Source organism: Pelophylax lessonae (assembly GCF_965119305.1).
Source record: "Pelophylax lessonae genome assembly, chromosome: 11".
Classification (NCBI taxonomy): domain Eukaryota; kingdom Metazoa; phylum Chordata; class Amphibia; order Anura; family Ranidae; genus Pelophylax; species Pelophylax lessonae.
Genome location: NC_138778.1, coordinates 24,772,004 through 24,792,849, shown reverse-complemented (window position 1 = coordinate 24,792,849; position 20,846 = coordinate 24,772,004). Strand labels below are relative to the sequence as shown.

Sequence of the window (20,846 nt, the reverse complement as noted above, 5' to 3'; positions counted from 1 at the left end):
ATTATCATTGAAAGTGAAAATAGAAAATCTCAACTTTTTGGTTGTCCCCAGAAAAGTAATAGAGGGAAAATCTTCCAATAGGGACATCAGTTCTGGTGACCTGGGGGGGGGGGGGCAAGAGATTCCCTTAATTTGCAGGGATTTCCTCACTTTCTGTTTTGGGTATGGGACAGGAAGTAAAGGTAAATCTCCTCAATGGGACAAAAAAAAAAAAAAAAAAACCTGACAGGATAACCACCCCCCACCCGCTTACTCTAGCCAAAATGAAAAAAAAAAAAAAAAAAATGTTTTACCTATAGTTCTACTTTAAGATTCATGAAATTTACATCTGTACAACAACTTACCATGGTCTTTCTGTTAGAAATCAGAGTAATGCTTTAATCTAGGTAAAGATAAAAATGTTACAGTCAATGACATTGAAAGACAGATTCAAGAGTCAGTAGGACCAAATAAAAAAAAAAAACAATAATAATCATTATAAAAATTATATATCACATATTAATATAAAAACATAAGAAAAATTATTAATAATATTAAAATACTACTGCAATAAAATACCTCTACTTCATTGGTAACAACCAAAAAAAATGCAGCTGTCATTTTATTTAATCTGAACAAGAACATGGACAGTCGGAATCTGGTTGCTTTAGGCCAAAGACACCTCAGGGTCCTTTCACACGATGCGCTGTCCGATTAGGTCTGTTCTCTGCTCAGCGGGGGATCGATCCGCCGATCCCCGCTGAGCAGGCGGATGACAGCTCAGTCTCCATGCAGAGACGGAGCTGTCAGATCCCCGCTGTCCTCTATAGGGGAATCGGATGAGAACTGACCACCTGTCCGCTCTCATCCGATCCGCTGGACGGATGGAAAATAGGGTTTCCATGTGTCCGGATTTCACAGACAGGATCGGATCGGATAGCAGCGGGTGTCAGAGGAGATGTCTCCGCTGACATCCGCTGCCCCATAGGGATGCATGGAGCATCCGATCAGTTCCGCCTGAAAAACTGACAGGTGGATCTGATCGGATCGTATGTGTGAAAGGACCCTTATGCTGGCCATACACGCACAGAATTTTGGCCAAAAATGGTCATTTTAGGAAAGATCGTTCGGAAATCGGGCCGTTAGTGAACATAAGTTTACCGACGATTTTGATCGTGTGCCCGGCTAATGTCGATGGATCCATAGCGAAAAACTTTTATCGTTTCTACGAAAGTTTTTATGTGTATGGTAAAATTGAAACAAAAATAATATTCTGACTCGTATTGTGCATGTTAACAAAAGATCATTATGATCATGAAAACGATTATGTAAAAGAGTTTATTCTGTAAGTTAGTGGCCAATTCGCTTTCGACCGAAGAATAATCGTTCAGTCTGCAAACGGCCGAAATTCTGTACGTGTATGGCCAGCATTGCTCTAGTTTCTATACAGAAAATTCTTTGTGGCTCCCGATATCACCAAGGACACTTACCTGTACAGTAAAGCATCACCTTTGTTGTTTGCGATGGAGAAGAAGCCACTGTGCGGGGAGAAATCCATAGCGCGGGCCAGGTGAATTCTTTCCTTGCCTCGCACCGGAAAGTTTGAAAAGACTGTAAAGGAGGGAATGTGAACCTGCCAGAAAAAAAAAAACCATCAGATCAGTTACCACGGTCAGGGAACACTACAAGGTCCACATGTGTGGCGAATGCCCTTCTTCCTTTTACTCCACAGAAACTGAAACCTAGTCACATAGCTTCTCCAAATAGCAGGTAAGACTCTGCATGAAAAGCTGCACCACAGCTCTGCCGCACTCATCATAGTATCGGGAAGGGCCTATCTGACATATACAGTGCCTTAAAAAAAAGTATTCATACCCCTTGAAATTTTCCACAATTTGTCGTGTTGCACGCCGCACTTTTCACATATTTGTAAAATAAAACTGAAAACCATTTATCATTTTCCTTCCACTTCACAATTATGTGCCGCTTTATCACATAAAATCACAATAAAAAACATTAACATTCTTGGTTGTAACATGACAAAATGTGGAAATTTTCAAGGGGTGTGAATACTTTTTCAAGGCACTGTAGATGCACAAAAAGATCACACTGCATTTGGGTATCAAGTCAGCTATGTGGATTTCAGGACAGACATTTGTCCATGTGTCCCATGCAGCCACTGCATCCCAACTAACATGAATTGGACAGCCTGCATGGAGAAGCATGGAATGCCTGTGCATCCCCGGGTGGGCAAACATAGCCCTCGCACAGGTGTCCACTGTAGTACCAAACAGGTGTTGGCGCAAGCCAGATATACAGTTAGTCTACGACAGTCTGTAGTAAATCAATGAGTATGGAGATGACGGCCTAAAGAAGGAGCGCATGCTCCGCAATGCGTCGCCGTAAGTCTGCAGCCCAGCATCAGGGAAGTGACTTCGGCGAACCACGGAACAGGGAAGCCTTCAGTTTGCACTCAGGTGACCCCCCACTCCTAATAACAGCTGTGACTGCACCAAGAGGGACCCCCATGATGCTGATGCCAAGGACCACCTTTTAACCACTTCTGGACCGGAAGGATTTGCCCCCTTAAAGAGGAAGTAAACCCTCCTCTGACACGTGTACCTATAGGTAAACCTATGATAAGGATTACCTATAGGTACTGTAAATATCTCCTAAACATGTACCGTTTAGGAGATATTTACCTGACATGCATCCAGTGACATCACTGGCGCATGCGCTCTGAAAGAACGGCCGCTGGCACCGTTCCTTCAGAACTACGAGCCGTGACCGTCGGCTCCCGCGCGCGTGCGCGGGAGTGACGTCACCGTGGCTCCGGCCAATCAGATGGCCGGATGCCGCGATCCCGGAAGACGGGCGACTGGAAGTGTCGCTCGTCATACAGCTAAGCGGGCGGCACGGCGGGGGCTCGTTCTAAGGTAAGTATTTCATAATGAGCTAGTATGCGATGCATACTAGCTCATTGTGTCTTTCTCTTTCAGGGTGAAAAAGAAAAAAAAAGGGTTTACAACCTCTTTAATGACCAGGCCCTATTTTGCGATTCGGCACTCCGTGAATTTAACGGACAATTGCGTGGTCATGCGACGCTGTACCCAAATTAAATTGGCGTCCTTTTTTTCCCCATAAACAGAGCTTTCTTTTGGTGGTATTTGATCACCTGTGCGATTTTTATTTTTTGCGCTATAAACAAAAAAATAGCGACAATTTTGAAAAAATAATATTTTTCACATTTTTTTTATATGAAATTCTCAAAAAAAAAATTTAAAAATCAAAATTTTTAAACGTTTTAGGCCAATTTGTTTTCTTCTACATATTTTTGGTAGAAAGAAAAAAAAAAAAAAACGCAATAAGCGTATTTTGATTAGTTTGCACAAAAGTTATCACGTCTACTAACTACGGTAAAGATTTGTAAATTTTATTGTTTTTTTTTTTTTTTTTTTTTTTAACTAGTAATGGCGACTATCTGCGATTTTTTGCAGGACTGCGGCACACAGATCGGACCCCTAACTGACATTTTTGACACTTTTGGGGGGACCAGTGACATTACTACAGTAATCAAAAATATGTTACTGTAATAATGACACTAGCAGGGAAGGGGTTAACCATGTGGGTGATCAATGGGTTATATGTGAGCCTAGGGGAGTGATTCTAACTGTGGGGGGGGCGTGGCTTGTGAAATGACCTTAGAGACCTGTGATCCTATATAGAGGGATCACAGGAGCTCTGTGATCATCCCAGGGAGAAGAACGGTCAGCTGTGTTTACAACAGCTTACCATTCTTCTCTCTCAGCGGGGAGCGATTGTGGGTGTCAGGCGGCAATCGGAGCAGCCTGCCGGCTGCATCGGCTTCCCCGCTGACGAGTGGGGGTGGGAGCGTGCTGCCGCTGGCGCGCTCTCGCCCCCTAGCCTCGTGCTCGCGAGCGCCGTACATGTACGGCGATTTGCCTGGGACCGGCTGCCTGCCGCAGTATATCTGCGGCGGGCGGTCGTAAAGCGGTTAAACCAATCCTCCTACATAAGGTGTACCTGTTTATCTGCAGTGTTCTCTTCCCTACAACGGTTCAAAGTGCAGTTTCTTTAAAGTTTGTCTGAGAGTTCAGAAAAAGGGAGTGGTGAGCTTAAGTTTCACTCTGTGGAGCCTAATGAGGAGAGCTCTGACAGCTAATTGGAGGAATGAGAGACACACCCTCCACACAGAAACAGAGCTGAGGCTGTCAATCAGCTGGAGGTCCCTCCCCTGTCACTTTTTTTTTTGAAGCAGAGGAAGAAAGCAGCAGACAGAAATGACACTTAGTTCTCCTAATTGAGACAAGTAGACACTATAGAGCAGGGAGGTCAAGCCTAATTTCATTGTGGGCCGCATCAGCATTATGCTTTCCCTCAAAGGGCCGCTCGTATCTGTCATAGTGTTCTGTCTGAGCAGTCTCCAATAAAGTTTCTTGAGGATCGTACCAGCGGTGTGAAACCCTCCTTTCTAACTGCCATTGAATGTTGTTGTTCTCATAATTTTAAGCAAATGTCCAGAACACCCCCCCCCCCCTTACATCAGATGTTAAGAGCCCCCTCCACCATCAGATGTCCAGAGTCCCCCTACCCTCCTATACGTTACATTGCACCCCCTTTACCATGTTCTGCTGCCGGGAAGAAGCTGGGAAAAGAGCTGGGATGCAGAAAGTGCAAGGTCTGGAGGAGGACCAGAGGAGGGCTGGAGTCAGTTGCAACACTCTGCTGAGACCAGGGGAGGTGGCTACACAGATAGGTGCAGTATCTATAGAAGTTCTGTCCTCCTCTCTGCTGCCGACTCCTGAGATGAGGGGCAGAGACGAGCCTCCCTGCAGGTGCATGGAGAAGTGGAGGAGTTCTGTCCTTCTCTTAAGACAAGGTGGGGGCAGAGAGGGAGGGGGATGCTGCAGGAGAGGTGCAAGGGTCTTGTTTTTAACACATGTTCTATAGAGGAATATGCTTTGCTCATATTTCATGTTTTAGGTTTATAGTCCACTTGACAAGTGTCAGAACCGAGAGCAAAAAAACATCCTTACTAATTTGACAGCATCGTCCATCGTGTGAGACGCCACGGCTAAGATTTCATTTTGAGGGCTGAACACCTGCGAGGAGGCGGTTGTCACGAGATTCATGATGGATTTCAGAGGTTTTGGGTTTGTGTTCTGCAGACAGTCGTGGAAGTTGTAGATGTTCACCACCCCGGAGCTGGAGCTGAAAGATAAACCAGAAGTCAGACAATGCCTTCGCACTAATGGGTCAAAGACACAGAATCTCTTAAAGCGTATCCAAAGCCCCGTACACACGTACCGATTGTTGGCCGTAAATATTCGGCCGCTGAACGATCGGCCGATTGTCGGCTTGTTAGTATGATGCTTCCGACAACCGACAGCGACTCTTCGGCCGAATAGAATCTGTTGTGCAGGCATTAAAATTTTTGTTGGCCAACACCAGAACGGCCGATTGTTCGCCAGTCAGTACAGAATTCTGCCGACAAACAGCCGATTAGCAAGACTGGACATGCTCAGAAAAGAAAAAACACACGGAAAGTTAACCATCACATGACATCACTTCTGCAGTCGGCTGTTGTTGGCCGACAAAATTCATGTGCAGTCTTTTGCAGTTTTCAGCCGACAGGACAGCACCGGACAAAAGACGGCCGATCGTTCGGCCGACATTCGGGACGTGTGTACGGGGCTTAAAGCATTATGTTGCAGCTTACAAGTCCTTCGGATGTGGTGGCTGCCTTAGTTTATTTTTTTAGGCTTTTTTCCCCCCCATCTATTTTTATCTGCGGATCCTTCCAGTAACAAATATCTTGTCCTGGGGTGACAACACTCACTCCCTGTACTGTATCGATGACGGCACCGCATTGTCACTCTAGGAAAAAAAAACTATAAACACCTCCCCTTCGGTCTTCAAAAACATAGGAGGGAGGTGTTCTGTAGTCCAGAGACAGCTAGGAACAATGCTAACCACTTTAAGACCGGAAGGATTTGCCCCCTTCCTGACCAGGCCCTATTCTGCGATTCGGCACTGCGTTACTTTCACGGACAACTGCGCGGTCGTGTGACGCTGTACCCAAACAAAATTTACGTCCTCTTTTTCCCACGAATAGAGCTTTCTTTTGGTGGTATTTGATCTCCTGTGCGATTTTTATTTTTTGCGCTATAAACAAAAAACATGCGACAAATTTGAAGAAAAAAAAAAAAAAACAATATTTTTCACATTCTGCTATATAACATTCTCAAAAAATTTTTTAAAAAATCTAAATTTTTTACCATTTTAGGCCAATTTGCTTTCTGCTACATATTTTTGGTAAAAAAAAAATAATTGCAATAAGCGTATTTTGATTGGTTTGCGCAAAAGTTATTGCGTCTACTAACTACAGGAAAGATTTATGTCATTTTTATTGTTTTTTTTTACAAGTAATGGCGGCGATCTGCGATTTTTAGCAGGACTGCGACATTGCGGCAGACAGATTGTACCACTGACTGACATTTTTGACACTTTTGGGGGGAACCAATGACATTACTACAGTAATCAGTGCTAAAAATATGCACTGTTACTGTAATAATGACACTGGCAGGGAAGGGGTTAACAGTGTGGGTGATCAAGGGGTTAAATGTGTACCTAGGGGCAGGTTTCTAACTGTAGGGGGGCGTGGCTTGTGGAATGACCATAGAGACCTGTGATCCTATATAGAAGGATCTTAGGGGCTCTATGATCATTTTCAGTGACAAGAACGGTCGGCTGTGTGTACAACAGCTGACCATCCTTCTCTCATCAGGGAGCAATCGCGGGTGTCAGGCGGCAATCGGAGCCGCTTGCCCGCTGCATCGTCTTTCCCGATGACGAGCGGCGGCGTGCGCTTGCCCCCTGGTTTCCTCCAAGCGACCGACGTAGCCCTACATCGGTTTGCCTGGCAGAGCCACACTGCCGCAGTAAATATGCGGTAAGCGGTCGGCAACCGGTTAAAGCGTATCTAAACCCAAAAATAAAAGTTATGTTGCAGCTTACTAGTCCTTCGGATGTGGTGGCTGCCTTAGTTTATTTTTTTAGGCTTTTTTTTTTTCCCCATCTATTTTCATCTGTGGATCCTTCTAGTAACAAATTTCTTGTCCAGGGGTGACAACACTCACTTCCTCTAACGTATTTATGAAGGCACCGCATTGTCACTCTAGGAAAAAACTATAAGCACCTCCCCTTCGGTTTTCAAAAACATAGGCGGGAGGTGTCCTGTAGTCCACAGAGACAGCTAGGAATAATGTTAACTGATAACAGTCAGCATAGACTAAGAACACAGGAAGATTACCATTTATAGATTTCTGGGAGGACCAACAGACTTTTTGTACTTCTTGAACAGATATAACAATTCCTATTTTAATGGTATACTACAGAGCAAAAGGGAGAAAATAAGAGACGTTCATCATTAAAGTGTCACTAAACCTACATAATTCAAAGCCGTCAATGAATGGTGTATTACATGCTGTTCATACTCACTCAGTCAACTATGAGATTTCTTTTCTGTATTCTGCAAATAAACTGCTGCTCTCTATCTACCCCTGCTGTCCATGTCCCCAATTCAGCTAGGGATTTTGCAAAGCAATGTTGGCAGCTCTGCACATGCTCAGTTTTCAGAGAGTTTCTATGCTGAGCATTTCCTCCTTATCACATCTGAGCAGCCCATGTGACTATAGAGTCACACATGTGGGCGTATACACAGTGGTAAATGACAGCCCACTCCCTCCTTCCTCCTCCATGCTCACTTACCAACACAATGTAGGCGGGATATTACGCATAGATTAATGGAGGCTTCTCCTCCCTCTTATTCCAAGACACAGGCTGAAGGGGTGTTACACAGCCTGTGACTGGCAGAAATATGCCCACACCATGTCATTTCCAAAAATAATAAAGATTTGATTTCAAGTATATATTTGTATGCCAAAGGCTGTTTTTTGGTTTGAACATGTGACCAGCAGCAGAGGACCAGAAGTTCCTCCTGCCATGTTTCCCTGCAGACAGGCTGGGAAAGAGCTGAGTCATGTGAGAGCTGTATATCAATTAGGAAATAGATCCTCAGATGGATTTCTTTTTAAATAAAATAATTACAGTGTCATCATTTACATACAGAAATAAAAGGGAGAATGTAAATTAAACAGTGTGTGTTTACTATCACTTTAAGGTGTGCATACTAGTGACCGATATCGTTTTTTTTATTGCCGATAGCGATCTTTTGGTCATTGCATATCGGTATCAGACGATATTTTCATACATTTTTTTTTTTTTTCTTGACAGGTGCTCTTGTGGAGGGATCTGGGGGTCTAAAAGACCCCCAAACCCCTTCTCTGCACTTAAAAGCATTCAAAACGCCAAGTTTGGCTGTTTTGAATGCTGTAATTTTTTTTAATTTGGCGCCAGTACCCGGAAGTGATGACATCACTTCCAGGTTTTTGCATGGAGACCCAATCAGAGGTGAATGCGGCTTTGATCGGGTATTCGGCGGCCGTGAAGACTGGTTTCCTGGTTCTCCCAAGGGGAAGGGAGACCCGGGCGAGCCGTGGAAGGCGGCGGGAACGTCCCCTCCCACTCCTTGTAATGACAGCTGAGCAGCATCTCAGCCACATTGGTTGTCATTACAAGACAGCCAACCGTCGGCTAAGGACGGCAGTACTAGGGTGATGCCTCTAGCTGCAGGCATCACTCCGGTACAAGCACCTTCCCGAAATATCAATAACCTCCGGGGCCCATTCCGATATGTTGGGGGAAAGTGCACATCGGCCCTCGATATATCGGCTTTACCGATAATCGGTCGATCCCTAGTGCATACAGTTTAACCTCCCTGGCGGTATGATTATGTCAGGAATTCTGTACCAAAAGCGGTACAATTTTTTTCATGGAAATTTGTCGTTATGTATTATAGGCCTACAATTCTTAGTAATTACTGACTTAAACCTGGCCAAAACAAGAGTCTAGTAGACATCCCAGATGTGATAAATTTGAAACACAAACGCATGAATTATAATCTAATTTTATTATATAATAAAATTATATTATTGATTAGATTATAATTCATGCGTTATATATTATATGTGTGTGTGTGTATATATATATATATATATATATATATATATATATATATATATAATATAAATGTGTTATGTGTTTGTGTTTTGTGCAACGATTTGAATTTCCCTCCCTAGTTCCGCTCCAATGCAGCATTGCTGCTGCAGGGAACGGAACTAGGAAGTCATCACACCGACGGACGAGCGGCGGGGATCTCGGCTGGCGATCACAGCAATGAGAGATCATCGCTGGATCGCCAGGAGAAGGTAAGAGACACCGCTGCGCTCTCTGCACATCTACCCCGAGCGTGACTCGGGGATACCGATCCTGGACTAAAAAATCCACCCCGAGTCACGCTCGGGATTACCGCCAGGGAGGTTAAAGAAACCACTGCTTGGTTCCTCCCACAGATCATCTTTCTGCACAGTGATAATGGCAAAGGTATTTTGTGCACACAAAGTGGATTTATATTCTTTGTGGCTAATGCAAGGTATATTTAAATGAAAAGGTTAGTGCCCAGCATTCCACTTTAACTGGCATGGGGTGGGGACAGGGTCTCTATTTATGACCATCACTATGTCATGCTTACCCGCAAGATACAAAGTGACCATTCTTTGACAGCGCCAACGACGTCTCACACAAGCTGCCATCGTCCTGAAACCGGTTAAGGCAGCGTCTGCTTTTAACATCCCAAACATACACCTCACCGTCACCTAAAGCAGAAATTGAAAAAGTAGTAAGAGGGCGCCAACCCAAATTTCCTTTAAATCACATGCAGCTGCCCCTTAAAGTGTAACCCCCAATAAGAATGTATATAAAAAGATAGGCGCTACTCTTTAAGGCTGGGTTCACACTAGTGCAATCACAGACATTGCATGCGATTTGCACTGCATTGCTGTGTACATTACATACGATGTCTGTGCAATGCAAATTCGGCCATAGAGTTTGTATGACTAAATTTGCATCGTATTCGGACCAAAATGGTGCAGAACTCTTTTTGGTCTGCACTGGAATCTGATTGCATGGGTGTTCACACTCATTCTATCCGATTCCTGTCCAATTTTACAGTTCCCACTGCGATCTGCGAACCGATTTGGGGTTGTCATTAACTTTACATTGACACCCACAGTGGTTCGCAGAGAGCAGTGTGAACTGCCTGCGAGTGAATCGCTGGTTCCCACATCGCACAGGTGTGAACCGAGCCTAAAACAAAGTGCACCAAATATATGTGAAAATTTTACCGCCCAACATAATTATTACATGAACTATAGTACCACAAAATCAACTCAAATAGTATCCATAGATACTTCAAATAATTCCCATACAGGTTATGATATACAAAAACAGATTAAATAGTGTTTATAAATATGTGAATTCTCATACACTGTGCCATTAAATATCAGTGATCGGCTAGTCTTTCTTCAATCCAAACGCGTATTACTAACGCGTTTCGGCCAAGCCTTATTCATGCTATGAATAAGGCTTCGACCAAAACACGTTGGATGTTACTGCTGCATCCTGCCATGTAGCCAATAAAGAATTGTTGCGATGGATGTAAGGCCCCTTTCATACTTGCCGCTCCGCCGATCCCCCGCTTAGCAGGCGGATGGCAGCTCTGTCTCCGCGCTGTGTGCGGAGACAGAGCTGTCAGGTCCCCGATCTTCTCTACGGGGGAATCGGGTGAGAACAGACCGCCTGTCCATTCTCATCCGATGCCATCCGATCCGACAGACGGATGGAAAACAGGGTTTCCATCCATCCGGATTTGACGGACAGGATCGGATCGGATGTCAGCGGATAAGCCTTCGCTGACATCCGATGCCCCATAGAGATGCATGGGGCATCCGTTCAGATCCACCTGAAAAACTGACAGGCGGATCTGAACGGTCCGCAAGTGTGAAAGGGGCCTTACCGAGTAGCGGGCTTTATTGTAGTGAAAGAAAAATTGCTACAATTCAAAAAGGCATTTGGGCCAGAACACCGTTTTCCTGTCTCCCCGGTAATTTGCGGTAGAGCGTGTTCCGTTTGTTGTTCTATGGAAGTAGGTACGTTCCCTCCCCGTGTGCCCCCAAATCAACATTTAACAGCTTACTTGAACTTGAGAAGATTTTACTGCTGTCCGCCGTGAAGGCAGCTTTGATAGCTTTTCCATTCAGCTTCATACTTCCAATCAGCTCCTTAGTCTTAATAAAAGAAATAATGAAAATCGGTAACTATGATTCTTCTTGCCACCAACAAATTTGCAGATAAATTGGTCTACATCTAGCTCTTTTTTTTTGCAGACGTCCCAGATCTTGAAGCGGTTGTACCAGGTTAATTTTAGCCTGCCTGCATTTTAAAAGCGTGACATGTTTGGTATCTATGTACTTGGAGTAATATAATCTTTTATATTTTCCAAAAAAAAAAATTGGGTTATGTATTGTATTTTTTCCAAAACAATTGTGTTTGAAAAACCGCTGCGCAAATATTGTGTGACATAAAAAATGGCAAAAACCCACAAATTTATTCACTAGGGCCTCTGCTTTAAAAAATATACGTAAAGGGGTTCTAGCAAAAAAAAAACCCATAGTTGATTGTTACATGTGTACAAAAAGTGTCAGAAAAAGCCTGGTCCTTGAACACTTCACCTCCGGAAGATTTACCCCCTTCATGACCAGGCCATTTTTTTGCGAAACGGCATTCCGTTAGTTTAACTGAAAATTGCGCAGTCATGCAATGCTGTACCCAAATAAAATCCGTAATTTTTTTCTCACAAATAGAGCTTTGCACTAAAAACAAAAAAAGATTTAGACCCCGTTCACACTGGGGCGACCTGTCAGGCGACCTGGTCGCCTGACAGGTCGCCTGCCATAGAGAAGCTGTGGACCCGTTCTAATAAGAGCGACACAAGTCGCTCCGACTTAGAAAAAGGGTCCGGAGCTTCTTTGGGGCGACCTGCATTGACTTCAATGTTATGAAGTCCGTGCTGGCCGCTCCGAGGTCGCGGTGCGAGCTGCGCGCCGCGACCTGTGAGGTCGCCCCGGCAAGTTGGATCGCCCCAGTGTGAACGGGGTCTTAAAAAAAAGATTAAAAAAAAAAAAAAAAAAAAGGATGGGATTTTTGACTTCCTGTAAAATCCATTTCTCTGATGTTCATGGACAGACACAGCTCCTGATATGCATAACCATTGGGTTATGCTGCCCCCTACAGGAGTAGGACACTAGGAAGAAAATTATTCTGGCTACACCCATGGGTAGTCCCAGAAGGTACACTCCCTCTCTCTGCTATAGCCACTCAGTTTTGTTACAAGCAGTGTCAGGAGAATTATAACTCCACAGAGGGGTGGGTGCTGTGTCAGTCAATGAACATCAGAGAAATGGATTTTACGCTAAGTCAAAAATCCCATTTTCTATTTCGTTCATTGACGGACACAGCTTCTAATTCCCATAACCAATGGGACATCCCAAGGCAGTGTTAAACATGAGGGGTGGGAACAACAAAAAAAATTCCCGAGGCTAAACATTAGCCAACCAGGTAACATGGAGCTCAACCAAAACAACTGGAGCCAACCTGAAAAAAAACAATACACCCTCAAAGAGAATCAGGTCCTCTTAACCCCTTCCGTACCGCGTCATGTAAAATGACGTCGGCACAAATCCTTTCTCGATCCGGGCCGACGTCATATGACGGCGCCCGGATCTCCCCGCTACTGCGCGCCCCCGGGGGCGCGCAGCGCGGCGATCGGGGGTGAGGCTCGTCCCTCGGACTGAGCCCAACCCCGATCAAGGTAAACAGCCAATGAAATTGGCTGTTTACCACGTGATCGGCTGTGTCAATCACAGCCGATCACATGAGCGGCTCCAGCGCGAGCCGCTCGTTCCTTCCTTAATGCGCGCCCCCGGGGGCGCGCAGCGCGGCGATCGGGGACGAGGCTCGTCCCTCGGACAGAGCCCATCCCCGATCTAGGTAAAGAGCCAATGAAATTGGCTCTTTACCACGTGACCGGCTGTGTCCAATCACAGCCGGTCACAAATGTCATCAGAGAACACGGTAACTAGCTGTCACCGTGTTCTCCTCCTCACACACTGATCCTGTGTGAGGAGGAGATTGTGGTAACAGCTAGTTACCAATCATAGTGCACCCCAACCACACTGATTGCCCCCCCCCCAATAAAGAGCACCTGTCACTAGCCCATCAAAGTACCCGAGTACCTGTCACCAGCCCATCAGGTACTCAGATGACAGGTACTCGGGTACTCTGATGGGCTGATGACAGGTACTCTGATGGGCTGGTGACAGGTACTCGGGTACTCTGATGATGGGTACTCGGGTACTCTGATGATGGGTACTCGGGTACTCTGATGACAGGTACTCTGATGGGCTGATGACAGGTACTCGGGTACTCTGATGATGGGTACTCGGGTACTCTGATGACAGGTACTCGGGTACTCTGATGACAGGTACTCTGATGGGCTGGTGACAGGTACTCGGGTACTCTGATGACGGGTACTCGGGTACTCTGATGACAGGTACTCGGGTACTCTGATGACAGGTACTCGGGTACTCTGATGACAGGTACTCGGGTACTCTGATGACAGGTACTCGGGTACTTTGAGTACCCGTCATCGGAGTACCCGAGCAACCTGTCACCTATCCAACAGAGTACCCGAGTACCTTCCACCTGCTCATCAGAGTACCTGACACCTGAAGTACCCGAGTACTTGCCACCTGCTCATCATTACCCATCACTACTCATCAGTACCCATCAGTACCTATCACCTATTAGTATCAGTACTGATCATCCGTACCCATCATCAGTACAGTATCAGTATCACCTATCAGTATCAGTACTACTCATCAGTACCTATCACCTGCCTGTCACCTGCCCATAAGAGTACCCGAGTACCTGTCACCTGCCTATCGGAGTACTCGAGTACCTGCCACTTGCTCATCAGTACCAGAGTACCTGTCACCTGCCCAGCAAAGTACCCGAGTACCTGTCACCCTTCATACAGCCACCATGTCTAAGTCCAAAAAGGTTAACATACGTCGTCCGTTTAAACCTAAATACCGGTGTTATAGTAGCAGATAGCTGCCATAACCCTGGTATTTTTTTAAACGGTGGACGGTTGGCTTTCCGATAAGGGTGGTCCCAGCGGCAGATTCGCCGCGGGATCACCCTTCCGGGGTGGCGGAAGAGGTGCCCCCCCCCCTCCCGCTGCATTCTGGTCCTTTTCCCCGCTTACCGGACCCGCCGGCAGCGGGGAAAACGATCCGGTCCCAGATCCTCACAGACAGGATGTCGAGTGAGGGCAAGCTTGCCCTCACTCGACTCTATGGTCTTGGAGGACCGGAGCTACGGCAAACGTCGTTGCCTAGCAACCAGTTTAAAGGTCCCTTTTTTTTTTTTTCATTTTATTTAATTTTTTTTTTATTTTTTTTTTTTATTTTTTCTATCTTTTAGTGTACTTGTGAGATCTGAGGACTTTTTGACCCCAGATCTCACAAAAAAGAGGTCCTGTCGTGCCTTTTTCTATTACAAGTAATGTTTACATTTCTTGCAATAGAAATAAAAATGATCAATTTTTTTTTTTTAAAAAAAACAGTGTAAAAATAAAAAATAATAAATAAAATAAATAGTAAAAAAAAAAAAAAAAAAAAAATTAAAGCGCCGTGTCCCCGCGAGCTCGCGCGCAGAAGCGAACGCATACGGAAACCCCGCCCACATATGTAAACAGTGTTCAAACTACACATGTGAGGTATCGTCGCGATCGTTAGAGCAAGAGCAATAATTTGAGCCATAGACCTCCTCTGTAACTCTAAGATAGCAACCTGTAGAAATTTTTAAAATGTCGCCTATGGGGATTTTTAAGTACCAAAATTTGTCACCATTCTGTGAGCGTGCGCAATTTTGAAGCATGACATGTTGGGTATCTATTTACTCGGCGTAACATTATCTTTCACATTATGGAAAACAATTGGGCTAACTTTACTGGTTTCTTATTTTTTAATTAAAAAAAGTGATTTTTTTCCCAAAAAATTGCGTTTGGAAGACCGCTGCGCAAATACGGTGTGATAAAAAATATTGCAATAATCTCCATTTTATTCTCTAGGGTCTCTGCTAAAAAAAAATATATAATGTTTTGGGGTTCTAAGTAGTTTTCTAGCAAAAACAACTGATTTTAGCTTGTAAACACCAAATGTCAAAAATAGGCCTAGGCAAGTGGCTAGGATGCATGATGATGCTCCTTGGATGTTTAGGCCCCTCTATATGGCTAGGCTGTGAAAAAGTCTCACACATGTGGTATTGCCATACTCAGGAGGAGTGGCAGAATGTATTTTGGGGTGTCATTTTTGCGATGTACATGCTATGTGTTAGGAATATCCTATAAATTGACAACTTTGTGTAAAAAAAAAAGTTTTTATTTTTTTCCCACATTTTCCAAAAACTTGTGGAAAAAAATGATATGTTCAAAGGACCCATAATGCCTCATAGAATATACGTTGGAGTGTTTGCTTTCCAAAATGGGGTAATTTTGTGGACTTTTCCATTGTATTGTTGCTCTAGGGCCTTGAAAAGTGTGATAGGTAGTAAGAAAGTTTTATGTGTATTTATGCTCCTAAAACGCCTTATGGTGCTACTTGGACGTGGAGTCTCTTTTTGTGGCCAGGCTGTGTAAAAGTCTCACACATGTGGTATCACCATACTCAGAAGGAGTAGCAGAATGAATTTTGGGGTGTCATTTTTGCTGTGTACATGCTATGTGTTAGAAATAGCTTATAAATTGACAACGTTTTGGGAAAAAAAAAGAAAAAAAAATGTTTTCTTCATTTTCCCAAGAATTGTGGGAAAAAATTATAACTTCAAAAAACTCACCATGCCTCTTACTAAATACCTTGGACTGTCTACTTTACAAAAAGGGGTCATTTGGGGGGTATTTGTACTGTCCTGACATTTCAGGGCCTCAAGAAAGGAGATAGGCCATCAGTACATCTGGTGTGATCAATTTTCAGTAATTGGTACCATAGCTTCTAGACTCAATAACTTTCACACAGACTAAATAATATACACTAATTTGGGTTAATTTTACCAGAGATATGTAGCAGTATAAATTTTGGCCCAAATGTATGAAGAAAAATTAATTTTTTGCAAAATTTTATAATAGAAACTAAAAAAAAGTGTTTTTTTTGCAAAATTTTTGCTCTTTTTTTGCTTATATCACGAAAAAAAAAAACCCCAGTTGTGATCAAATACCACCAAAAGAAAGCTCTATTTGTGTGAAAAAAATGATAAAAATTTTGTTTGGTTACAGTGTAGCATGACTGAGCAATTGTCATTCAAAGTGTGAGAGTGCTGAAAGCTGAAAATTGGTCTGGGCAGGAAGGGGGTCTAACTGCTCTGTATGGAAGCGGTTAAACAGCAGCCTGCAAAACCTTGCGGCCAAATGAAGCATTCACAAATGCCAACACTTTAATGTTTTAAAACTTTCTAAAAGTGTGTGCACCGATGACCAAGTGGCCACCTTGCAAACCTGCATCACTGACGCTTGATGACTCAAATCCCAGGAGGCACTAAGCGCCCTAGTAGATTGCGCCTTTACAGGGAAATGAGGAACCTGACCCCTGAAGGAAGTCTCCATTCAAATGAAAATCAGAAACAACCTTTGGAAGGAAGGACGGAAAGGGGCGAAGAACCAGCTTATCCTTGTGAATACCCAGGTAAGGTGAACGACAGGATAACGTTGCCAGTTCCTTCACCCTGCACGCAGAGGTGCTAGCCACTTGAAAGGCCATACTTCTGGGACAGTGTAAGCAGGGGAACCTCCCAAACATTTTCAAAGGGAGGCTTCTGTAGAGCTGAAAGCACCAAATTAAGATCCCAAGGCGGCAACGGAGCCCGCACTGGAGGAACCAAATGTCGGACACCCTGAAGAAAGGAGTGTGAAGCCAAAGGTCGTTGGAAAAAGACCACCAAAGCCAAATTTTTGTTCAACCCCCCAGTTGAAGGAAGGTCAAGATCCGAGCCACTGAGATGGAGCGAGGAAGAACCCCAAGAGACTCGCACCACACAATGTACGTCTTCCACATAAGATGTTAGATCTTCCTAGAGGTAGATTTCCTAGCTTTCAACAGTGTAGGAATCATCAACTCAGATGAACTCCTATCCTTCAGCACGTGGCGTTTAACAGCCAAGCCGTCAAAGCCAGCGACTGTAAAGCAGGATGGATGATTGGTCCTTGGGACAGCAGATCCTCCCTGAGAGGAAGCTGCCAAGGAACATTGGCGAACAGCAGCACCAGATCAGCGTACCAAGCCCGGTGAGGCCAGCTTGGAGCCACTAAGATGACCAGAATCCCTTCTGCCTCGATCTTGCGTAGAAGTTTGGGCAGAAGCTTGAGAGGTGGGAGGATGTAAATCAAACAATACTGACCCCGCTGGGCCACCAGCATGTCTGTGGCATTCGCCAGAGGATCCCTTGACCGCGCTACAAACCTCTGCACCTTTCTGTTGAGCCGAGACACCAACAGATCCACCTCGGGGGTGCCCCACTGGAGAGACAGCTGATGAAACACCTCCAGATGAAGAGACCACTCCCAGTGGTCCAACACCAACCGACTGAGGTAATCTGCATACAAATTTTCCACCCCGGGAATGTGTACGGCCGAGAGGGCTGGAACAAACTGTTCTGTCCACCTTAGAATGCTGGCTACCCTCCAGAGCTACCGGGACACTTCTTGTGCCCCCTTGGTGATGGACATAAGCCACGGCCGTGGCATTGTTCGATTAAATGCGCACTGGACAACCCTGAAGACGATCCGTCTAATGATCCAGACAGTCTGATCTCTGGAAGTTTCAAGACATTGATTGGAAGTCTGGACTCTTCTAGCGTCCAGATCCCCTGAGAAGAATTCTTGCAGAGGAAGGCCGGCATCCGTGTTGACCACTGTCCAATACAAGGGGAGGAAGGATTTTCCCAGCTGAAGTGCCGGAGAATGAAGCCACCATATCAGGGAATCCTTTGTGCCCCGACTCAGCCGGATACGATTGTCCGGAGACTGCAGAGTCTTGTCCCATTTGGTCAGAAGTTCCCCTTGCAGGGACCTCGTATGGAACTGTGCAAACGGAACCACCTCAAAGTTTGACACCATCAGGCCCAACCCCTGCATGCAAGCCTGGAGGGATGACCATTTGGTGGACAGCAGGAGGTGAATTTCACCCTGCAATTACTGGAGTTTGTCCAGAGGAAGGAGCACTCAGCTTCGTGGACGGAACTAGAGCAGACTTCTGAAAATTCTGAATCCAGCCGAACTCTTGCAGAGTTCGTATTGTAATCTCCAGGTTCTCCACCAGAGCAGAGACAGACTCAGCTCGCAGAAGAAGATTGTCAAAGTAGCCAAGTACCGGGATCCCCGTTGGTGTAGCAAAGCTATCCTTTTTTGTGAAGACTCGAGGAGCTAGAAACACACAGGCTACAACAAAATGGTCGCCTCGCATGGCACCACAAGGCTTACAGGCACCCAGGAGGGAGACAAGGCCTCCTCAAGGACAGATCCAGGCCGTACAGGGGGCCCTGGCAAGAGCCCCCATCAGGTACAACCACCCCCCCCCCCCCGCACACAGTCAACCGTCCGGTCGCCGGCGGCGGACCCCCCGACCCCCATCACCAGTTAGTGTCCTGGCCGGGGGGGTGCCTGCGGGAAGGAGGGGCCCACAACAACTCCAAAACCCTGCAGGGGGAGAGAGGGGACAGCTACTCACCATACCAAGAACCAGGTAGGCACGGCTCCAGGCAGAACCCCTCGCCATCTAAATGGGAGACCCGGTCGTATGCGACCTCGCGAGGCATTTAACTCGCAGGCCAGCCCCCGTCCAATAGGGCTATGTCGCGGCCAACCTAGCACGGAGCTGAGGTCTGCGCACGCTAGCTGGCCAGACTGGGGTGACCACTGGATCTAGATTATCAAGCCCATCGCTCAGTCGGGCAGTTGATTGTAGATCTCAGAAAAAATCCAGGAGAAAAAATTTCTATCTAAAAAGAAAAAATTGCCAGGACCAAAGATCCCAGCAAGGAACTAGGTCCTTCCTCCTGAGTGGCTATAGCAGAGGGAGGGAGTATACCCCCTGGGACTGTCCATGGGTGTAGCCAGAATTATTTTCTGCCTAGTGTTCTACTCCTGTAGGGGGCAGTATATCCCAATGGTCATGGATATCAGGAGCTGTGTCCGTCAATGAACGAAAGAGAAATATATGCACTGTCACTGTACTAATGACACTGGCAAGGAAGGGGTTAAACATCCAGAGCAATCAAAGGGATAAGTGTGTGCCTAGCCAGTGTTTGTGTACTGTGTGAGGTGCATTTACTAAGGAAAGAGATGGATTTTTTTCCCTGCTTTGCAGAGACACAAAATTCAGCCCTTTCCTTCTGTCGTCGGAGCACTGCCTTATTTACATAGGCAGAGACCCGTTCTGTGTCTCTGCCCAACGGGTGCTGGTGGAAAAAATCCCATGTACATAAGTATTCACAGCTTTTACTCAACACTTTTTTGAAGCACCTTTGGGACCAATTACAGCCTCAAGTCTTTTTGAGTATGATTCTACAAACTTGGCACACCTATTTTTGGGCAGTTTCTCCCATACTTCTTTGCAGGACCTATTAAGCTCCATCGGGTTAGAGGGGGAATGTTGGTGCACAGCCATTTTCAGATCTCTCCAGAGATGTTCAATTGGGTTCAAGTCTGGGCTCTGGCTGGGCCACTTAAGGACATTCACAGAGTTGTCCCATAGCCACTCCTTTGTTATCTTGGCTGTGTGCTTAGGATTTTTGCCCTATGGGAAGATGAACCGTTGCCCCAGTCTGAGATCCAGAGCACTCTGGAGCAGGTTTTCATCAAGTATGTCTCTTTACATTGCTACATTCATCTTTCCCTCAATCCTTACTAGTCTCCTAGTTCCTGCTGCTAATAAATATCCTCCCAGCATGATGCTGCCACCACCATGCTTCACTGTAGGGATGGTATTGGCCAGGTGATAAGCAGTGCCTGGTTTCCTCCAGACATGACGCTTGCCATTCAGGCCAAATTGTTCAATCTTTGTTTCATCAGACCAGAGAATTTGGTTTCCCATGGTCCGAGAGTCCTTCAGATGCCTTTTGGCGAACTCCAGACAGGTTGTAATGCGCCTTTTACTAAGGAGTGGCTTCCGTCTGGCCACTCTACCATACAGGTCTGATTGGTGGAGTGCTGCAGAAATGGTTGTTCTTCTGGAAGGTTTTTCTTTCTCCACAGAGAAACGCTGGGGCTCTGTCGGAGTGACCATCAGGTTCTTGGTCACCTCCCTGACTAAGGCCCTTTTGCCCTGACCGCTCTAGGAAGAGTCCTAGTGGTTCTAACCTTCTTCCATTTACAAATTATGAAGGCCACTGTGCTCATTGGGACGTTCAATGCTGCAGAATTTTTTCTGTACCCTTCCCCAGATCTGTGCCTCCATGAAATCCTGTCTTGGAGGTCTACAGACAATTCCTTGGATGTCTTGGCTTGGTTTGTGCTCTGACATGCACTGTTATCTGTGGGACCTTATATAGTCAGGTGTGTGCCTTTCCAAATCATGTCCAATCAACTGAATTTACCACATGTGAACTCCAATCAAGTTGTGGAAACATCTCAAGGATGATCAGTGGAAACAGGATGCACCTGAGCTCAATTATGAGTGTCATGGCAAAGGCTGTGAATACTTATGTACATGGGGGGTTTTTTTTGTTTTTTATTTTTCATAAATTTGGAAACGATTTCAAACAAACTTCTTTCA

General features: G+C 45.4%; 1 protein-coding gene across 1 annotated transcript in view; it reads right to left on the bottom strand.

Moving 5' to 3' along the window:
• Positions 1 to 342: 342 nt before the first annotated feature.
• Positions 343 to 20,846, bottom strand: part of UTP18 (UTP18 small subunit processome component) — a 32,850-nt gene continuing 12,346 nt past the window's right edge. The window contains exons 5-9 of the mRNA XM_082272482.1: positions 11,156 to 11,246; positions 9,653 to 9,776; positions 5,037 to 5,211; positions 1,470 to 1,612; positions 343 to 382 (exon numbers count right to left, since the gene is read on the bottom strand). Coding sequence (XP_082128608.1) covers positions 358 to 382; positions 1,470 to 1,612; positions 5,037 to 5,211; positions 9,653 to 9,776; positions 11,156 to 11,246 — 558 coding nt within the window. The 3' untranslated portion in view covers positions 343 to 357. The remainder of the gene's footprint in view (positions 383 to 1,469; positions 1,613 to 5,036; positions 5,212 to 9,652; positions 9,777 to 11,155; positions 11,247 to 20,846) is intronic.